Consider the following 8,255-nt stretch of genomic DNA (forward strand, 5'->3'; position numbering starts at 1 on the left):
CACGCCAACCAATGGTGAGACAAGGAAGGCGGGACTTCCTCTCTGGTTGCCGTATCGAGTGCAGGGCCGTGGCTGCCTCATCCGGATAAGTGAAGCTTCTCACAACATGTCAAGGTGATATTTCCGGTATGACTACGACGGCTAATTTATTTTGTTGAATAAAAGGCAGTAACTTTACATAATTTAGTCACTTAAAAATGCATACGTATAATTTATCAAACAGATCACATTTTCAAAGAAATATAACAGTCATAGTCATCTGCAGTATCTTAAAATTAGTATCTATTGTACAAACCAAATAATGTTCTTGGCTAATAAAAATAATAAAAAATTAATAACACCTGAAAGCATTTCTTCTGTCTGACTTTATGTCATAGTGGTCAAAGTGTACAATGTTTGCGTTTGAGTGGAGCAATTAATCTATTTTATGTAGTGTTTGTAAATTAAGATGAAGATTAAAATTCTAATTATTATTTTTTGGGTTGACTTTTATTTGCATTGTAATTGTTTTAGTTGTTAATGTAATGCCAGAGAGAGAGAAATATTTTAAGACAGAGACTTCACAGAAACAAATCTAGCTAGCTAAATTACTCAATAATATTTAAATGTACATTGTAGAGTGTAATGCCACAATAGTACGTTACTTGTTCTTGCAAGTGATATTATTGTAGTTATTACTCTATTTTGTTAGTCTCCAGGGGGGTGTTTGCATTGAAATATATATTTTACTGTAGTTTGGGCTTTTATTGTGATATTTTAATGTGTCCTAAAATTGGTACTTTTATTAGCTTGTCATTTAATTGCAAATTGTTTGTCAAGAGGAAGATCCTTTATTTTGAAGGACTAGTAAGATATGTAGCCGGAAGGGTTTTGTGTGTTGTACCTAACTTTAGTCCGCGGTCTCTTATCGCGGTAACGTTAGTATACTGTTAGCTTGCTAGCTAACACCATCGTTTCCAGGTTTCGTGTCGACCTGAAAAAAAGCAAACGAAGAGAGACACAGAAAGATTACGCAGCTGAATACTTTTAAAATCCAGGCTGTAAAGAGGAGCGGGACAATGCCACACAACTTCCAGCCCGGAGACCTGGTCTTCGCTAAAATGAAGGGGTACCCCCACTGGCCAGCCAGGGTAAGCAAGTAGCGTTAGCAGCAGCCGGAGGGGCGGAGGGGATGAGCTGCTCTGCATGGGACGCTGTAGAAGGTTCTCTGTATCTTCGGCAATGTCTAACATGGATACCAATTACGCACATAACTTGTTTTCGTGTGGTGCTGACAGACTGCGTTTTAGGCCCACAGCCAGTGTTCGAGCAGCATAACGCCAATTTGCATGTGATGCTTTTGGCCTAACGTTAATCTGTCTGCATGGAGACGTGCAGCATCGAAGCTAACGTTGTTATTTTGAAATGACGTTTGGGTCAGCTCAGTTTTTCGTCTAATAAGAAGCCCCCCTCTTAGTATTGAAACGTGCATCAAAAAGCCACACAGTTTCAGTCAGTTCTAAAATAAATATACAGTGTTTCTTTTCCAGCGATAACCTACATCAATACATTGTACCATCATGTGTGAGTGCCAGAAAACTTGCGCGATTTTTTTTTTTATTTGCCGCTTGTTTCTTTATTTGGAACTCTTGCTTGTTTACAGATTGAAGATGTGGCTGATGGTGCAGTGAAACCACCTCCTAATAAAATCCCAATTTTTTTCTTTGGGACACATGAAACGTGAGTATAGTACTGTATTATCACTTGTTATAGAAAGTAGCTGTTTACCGGTGTGCACAGACAGAGGCATTTTGCGTTTATGGCTATGTGGAAGAAGGGGATTTAATTATGAAATTGTCAGAAATTTATTGACTGTAGTACAGTTTTTGTCACGAATGGGTGAATTGACTGTGGCAAACTTACATTTAGGCCATTGACTCATCTGCTTGTCAGCTTGATATCCTCTTTGAGAGCAAAGTATCAGACAGAAACACAAACTCCTGCATTTATCTCACACTGTCGCTTGTCAGTCTCCTTTCCAATGGCTTTCCTTTTTTAAGAAGGTCCATTGCTAACCATTGATTCATGTCAATTTGAATATGCAGTTTGTTTTTGAGAGATGTGTTGATATGTCTGATCTGGCATCAGGCACTATCTGTTTGACAAGATGGCACCTGCAATGTATTAATCCACCACTAGGTGGCACAGTGTGCTGTTCTGAAGTCTCAAGGCAGTGTAAGGCATCGTAATCTCAGTACAAACAAGCTATTGTTTAATGATAACTTTGGGGTGGTTTTAGTTTAATTGTTAACATTTTCTTTGTTTGTCTGTTTGACAGAGCATTCCTTGCGCCAAAGGACCTTTTTGCCTATGAAAAGTACAGTGAACGCTATGGAAAACCCAACAAAAGGAAGGGATTCAATGAAGGTTTATGGGAGATCCAGAACAATCCACATGCCTCCTACAGCGCTCCACCTGTAGTAAGTTTTCCTGTTATCGAGAATCCTAAAGCATCCACACTTCAACATTACTTCCTAAAAGATACTGTAATCAAAGACTTACAAGCTAATGTTCTGTGGTTTCTATGTCCATTGTTTTAGAACTCACATGCAAGTCCCCACTAGACTCTGAAGTACTTTGAATGTTGAAAGTTACTGCATAAATTACCTTATCTTTTGATGATATGCTGCAGACTGGGACTACAAAGGACTAGGGCTACTTGGTGCCAGCGGTTCTCACGTTTCATTCTCTGTTTAAAGTGAACTCTCAGTGAAAGACAAAATATCATAAAACTTCCTTTAAAAATGCTGCAGTTCCCAAAGAGAGACTGGATTTGGAGGACGTTTGACAGGCTTTGTAAATGGCAGTGTGTTTATGTGTGTTAATCTTTTTTTATCACGGTTTGTCTGCAGCCAGCCAGCTCATCTGACAGTGAGGGCAACAATGCAGGAGGACGAAGTGATGAGGATGACGATGAGGAAGAAGCCGCGGTGCCTCAGCGAGCAGACTCAGGAAGTGAGGTTGACTCCGATTCTGGGAGTGAAGACCAAGGAAGAGGCGGTGGAGTGAAGCGAAAGCCACCACCTGCCAAGGTGATAGTTGTATTATTTCACTGTTAGGGAGAATCAGTAAATCACTGCTTAAACAACTTATTCAGTGATTTGGCAAATAAACCATTAACACTTGACACCACACTGTAACTATGTTATTGAACATGCTGTTCTTGGTCACGGTTACGGGTACAAAAGAGCTGCACTTGGCACAGTACACAGCCATGTGTCTTCAGCAGCACTGTTATCATCACAATTGCCTCATTATTAACTGAGAACTTGTCTGCTCATGTGAGAATGAAACAAGAGGGTGAAAAAACAGACCACTAATTACTTTTAGCTTCCTTTTTCATTTCAGGAATTTTCACAGTAATGACAGATGCACTAATGAGCCACAGTTATTATGATTATTTGGATGTGTGTGGAGGGTGGGGAGCTGCAGTTACATTAGATTTCATGTGTGGGGTTTTTTTGTTTGTTTGTTTGTTTTTCATCTTAGCGGCCTCCTCCTGCAAAAAAGACCCGAGGCTCATCCAGTGACCGGGATGTAGAGAGTGGGTCCCCTTCTGAATCAGAACCCACACCTTCAGAGTCTGACTCTGGCAAAAACAGTGACCAGGTAATTGCACCTGTACACACACACACACACGCACACACACACACACACAAACAACATGATATGACTGATTGTTGATTTCAAAGCGTATAAATGTTGTACATTTGTTTTCTTCCAACAGGATTTTACTCCAGAGAAGAAATCTGGTGGACGTGGTGGAAAGAAAGCAGGAGGCAGAGGGAAGAAAAAGGTGAACTATCGGCTTTCTTGAGCATTCGTATTATTTGAGTATTTTTGTTATTTTTTTTGTCATGTCAGTTTCTGATCCCAAAATCTGTGGGATGTTGCAGAAGGCGTCATCTGACTCAGATTCAGACTCGGGGTCAGGGTCAGAGAAGAAAGTTGTGGACAGCGACTCAGAGGATGAGAAGCCTCGGCCAGCTTTGTCAGGCTCTGAGTCCCAGTCCGGCTCAAAGTCTGAATCAGACTCAGACCCACCTCCTCGAAAGGGCCCACAGGGACGCAAGAAAGGTGCAAGTTTCAGTCTTGTTTAAGATTCAGGTTCAGAGATGAATATCTTTTAATGTTAAAGGGAAGATTTCATACCCGTATTTTTACTGATGTAAATACACTCAGTGCTTGTTTTTTCCCGTCCACAGAAAAACCAGCGCCAAAGCCTCGTGCACGGAAACCAAAACCTGCCCCGGCAAAACGAGCGCCTTCATCATCCTCCGACAGCGACAGGTCAGGCAGCTCTAAGAACTTTCTTCTTGTTTATGCACCATGTATTAAATTCTTGAATGTGAATTCTGAGATACACTCCAACTTGTTGTAAGAGGGAGAATAAACGTTTGCTCTGGTTTTTCACAGTGACAGTGAAACCGACTGCATCAGTGAATGGAAGAAACGAGATGAGGAACGCAGACGAGAGTTGGAGGAGCGCCGGAAAAAGGAGGAGGCAGAGGAGCTCCGCAGGCTACGCGAGAGGGAGAAGGAGGAAGAAGAGAAAAAGAAAAAAGACAAAGATAAGGGGAAAAAAGGGAGTGACAGTGATAGCAGCAGTAGCTCAGACGAAGGTGTAGATGATCACCCACTGAAGAAGTCCAAGAAACCCCCTCCACCGCCGATCCCAGCACCCTCTGACTCTGATTCTCCACCGCCATCTGAGGTACTGTCACTTACTAAAAAAAAAAAAAAAAAAAAGAATTTTATCTTCTAAGGTGGCAGCTGGGTACTACTGACACAAGCAATGTATTTTTCCTGTCACAGGTAAAGAAACCATCCAAGAAGCCTGACAACCAGAAGAAGGCGAGAATAAAGAAAGAGAAGGAGAGAAAAGAGAGGAAGGAGAAAGAGCTAAAAGAGAAGAAAGCCAGACGGTCAGAAGAGAAGTCCAGAGCGAGGTGAGTGCACAACAGGTAACAGAATAAGGTATGCAGTCCTCATCAGAAGAACTTCATTAAAATTTAATGTAGTCGCATCACAGAGTTCCTTCCCTCTCTCTAAGGTCTAAGCCTGAAAAACCCAAACGCAAACCAGAGAGGCCGCCAGAGAAGAAAGTGGAAAAGAAGAAGGGTCAGTCTCTTTTACAGTCACCAGTATTTGCATGCACTGAAACTGTGGATCAAGCAGAACTAGCTGTTTCACACAAATATCCATTATGTTTATAGTTTCTGTGAGAGTGAAAGTAGTGAAGTCACTGCAACAAATTGATTGTTATTGTGTGTGTCCATATGTAGAGCCATCACCAGAAGAAAAGCTACAGAAGCTCCACACAGATATAAAGTTTGCACTCAAAGTGGACAACCCAGTAAGTTACATGATTTAAATACACTTTCACATGTGTCTAGTTTTAATGCCAGCATGTAAACTCTTTGTGTGTATGTGTTTCTGTCTGTGTGCTCATAGGACATAGAGCGATGTCTACAAGCCCTGGAAGAACTTGAGGCCGTGCCTGTCACCAGCCAAATCCTCCACAAGAACGCTGAAGTTATTGCCACACTGAAAAAGGTGCATTTTATTGTCTGTTATTTGACTGTCTTTAATGTTTTTTAATGCTTGCAAACTCCTCTTGCATTTGTACAGGACAACCCACATAGTTCAAATGTTTGTAGGAATAAAACAGACATGATGTCCCAGTCAAGATCATGTGTTTTTAATTGCGCTTGAAAAAAATGGTGTCCTTGGATGACAAGGGATGCATTCCTGCGTGACTGGTTGGATGGTGCACTAATTCTGCTTCTCTTTCAGGTGATAAATTGGTAGTTTAGGTAGCCAGGTCTAGTATATGTTACAGTGACTCATAGGAAAATGCGGTTACTCACTTCTCTATGTTATTTGATTAACTTAATTGTTCACTGAAATGTGCATTTACAAGATGTTAAATAAGGTATATCAGCATTATCTTGTTTGTTCTCTTTCAAAAAGAGTTACAAACTGGGGGAGGAGGTTGTCAGGGCAGTACTGTATTATCCTCATTTAAATTAGCTTCTCTATTGTTAGCTTAATGTGTTGCTTTTTGTTTTCTCCTTCATTATGGACACTATAGATTCGGCGGTATAAAGCCAGCACTGCAGTCATGGAAAAAGCTAGTGATGTCTACAACAAGTTAAAACTTCGCTTTGTGGGCAAGACGGAGGTGGTAGCTAAACCTAAAACAGAGAACAAGGAATCGGAAGATAATGAGGCGACACAAAACGCAGGTAAAAAGCCTCATCTTGAATCATGCCTCCATTTGGGATCCTCATTTTGTCCATTTTTTTTTTTAATGAAAATGTAAATTTGCATGTTGTAGACTCCTCACCAGTGAACGGGGACTCGGAACAGAAAACAAATGATATGGAGGGAAAGGAAAAACCCAAATCACCTGCCCAGGAGGACAATAATGACGATACTGCCTCTAGTCCAAACAGGTAAACATCACATTATACATTACAAACATTATACAGTTCAGCGTGTTTCCTCTATTTGCAATAGCAGCTGACAGAATGTGAATGCTGCTCTTGGCTCATGGACAACAAATTAAACGGGGAGTACCAAATTTAGCTTTAAACATCACTCTTGTACATTTTCACTTGGCAACAATTTTCTAACAACAATTAAGCTTATGTGAGCATCCTCCCTGTTTAATCTATCATATTTTACACACAGCAGTGGTTGTGACTGATGATGTGACTTCTTTTTAGGCCGAGTCCCGACAGCCCCGGTGAACAACAGACTTGCACATATGAAGAAGCAGACAACTCCGTCGCCGCAGAGACAGAACCACCTGCTGTAGAAAGCTGAAAGACGCTAAAACCACCACTGCACTGGACCAAGTGCTGAAGAAGGTGGCCTCTTTGTTTGACGTCATAGAGTGCTCCTGGCCCAATGACATCGCAGCACACACCCAGCGTTTCCTACACTATCTTTTGATGTTTCGGGCATGTCGTACTATGGTGATATCAAACGAGAAGACCCCGTTGCTCAAACAGTTCGGTCCATTATTTATCACAGCAAAAAGGAAAGCTTATTCGTGTGATATTTCGTGGCGCCATGTGACACCCCTTTTTGTTTTTCTGAAATGTACTTTTACTTTTATACGACATTCTGCCCGTCCTGGATCCTCACCCTGTACCCCTGCTCCTGGCTACTTTGTTCTTTCTACCACATGAATATTGAATTATTACATTTTTAGCACTTCTAAATGGAATTTAGGCTGGGTTAGTATGACATGTGACTTTGATGATTCTGGTGGGGAAATGGAGCCATGACATTCACCTTTCGATAATTCTGTGCAACCCTTGCTTGCATCTGTTTGCTTCATTTTTTTTTTTTTTTTTTTATAAAGAATACAAAACATCACGAAGGCCTCTTGTCTGTGTGTATGGCATTGTGAGAGTGGTATTAAGTAAGTAAGTACTATTTGTGAGTTTTTTATGTTAAGTATTTTTTCAATTATTCTGGTTTTGATCCAGTTAATCCAGTATGAAATGTAAAGTAAAGCCATTAATTGAGTCACTTAAACTGTTCCAACTGAGGTCCACCTACTTTTTTATTGCCTTGTTTTCAAATATTTTCATCTACAGTTTTGTTGAAAATAATAATTGCCGTGGAGTTTAACACCTTACACTTGCTCCTCATGATGTCTGCTTTCGGTAACTTGCATAATAAATGGAATAGCTACAGATTCAAAACTGCCCTTAAAAGCTATTGAGATCTCATGTAGCTGCAGCCTCTTTTTTTGCCATTTTCCTCTCATGCATACAACAGGTGTTTTTAGTGGTATGTAAATTGGTAAAACATTTCTATCACAAAGTTGAGACTTGAATAAAAATCTCAGCATGGATTTGTTTCTATCTCACTTCTTTGGTGTGCAAAGATTGCTTTTATTTCATTTGCTGCACATGTGAAAATGTTTTAGGCTTAGGTTTATTTCCCTAAAACCTATTTGTGGGTTTCTAGTACCAAATTGATAGTCAACCTTCTATGTTCCTCTGACATCACTATAGGGTTGTGACTGGCAGAAATCTGATTGGGCTTCACATAAGTTATCGATATTATAAGGAATTATAGCACGAACCTTCACACTGACATTGTCTTTTACAATTTAAGAAAGTTTGTTGTATTTGCAAAATGGCAGTGTCATAAAACAGTGTACTGCTTTTAACTGGGGACTAGACCTTTAATTC

At 40.4% G+C, this 8,255-nt stretch overlaps 1 protein-coding gene across 1 annotated transcript; it reads left to right on the forward strand.

Moving 5' to 3' along the window:
* The first annotated feature begins 873 nt into the window (after positions 1–873).
* On the forward strand, positions 874–7,912 carry hdgfl2 (HDGF like 2). The gene is made up of 16 exons (XM_046390635.1): positions 874–1,130; positions 1,643–1,719; positions 2,318–2,459; positions 2,892–3,071; positions 3,529–3,648; positions 3,767–3,835; positions 3,936–4,116; positions 4,245–4,329; positions 4,456–4,753; positions 4,855–4,988; positions 5,093–5,160; positions 5,325–5,395; positions 5,494–5,595; positions 6,134–6,287; positions 6,380–6,497; positions 6,771–7,912. The coding sequence occupies exons 1-16, from the start codon at positions 1,059–1,061 to the stop codon at positions 6,868–6,870; spliced, it is 1,971 nt and encodes a 656-aa protein (XP_046246591.1). The 5' UTR covers positions 874–1,058; the 3' UTR covers positions 6,871–7,912.
* The last annotated feature ends 343 nt before the right edge of the window (positions 7,913–8,255 follow it).

The sequence above is a fragment of the Scatophagus argus genome, chromosome 6 (assembly GCF_020382885.2).
Source record: "Scatophagus argus isolate fScaArg1 chromosome 6, fScaArg1.pri, whole genome shotgun sequence".
NCBI lineage: Eukaryota > Metazoa > Chordata > Actinopteri > Scatophagidae > Scatophagus > Scatophagus argus.

Bases quoted from the DNA above. Each gene is read 5' to 3' on its own strand.
- hdgfl2 (XM_046390635.1), top strand. From the start codon at position 1,059: ATGCCACACAACTTCCAGCCCGGAGACCTGGTCTTCGCTAAAATGAAG. The intron at 3,072-3,528 runs GTGATAGTTGTA...TTTTCATCTTAG, and splicing joins GAAAGCCACCACCTGCCAAG to CGGCCTCCTCCTGCAAAAAA. The intron at 3,836-3,935 runs GTGAACTATCGG...GGGATGTTGCAG, and splicing joins GAGGCAGAGGGAAGAAAAAG to AAGGCGTCATCTGACTCAGA.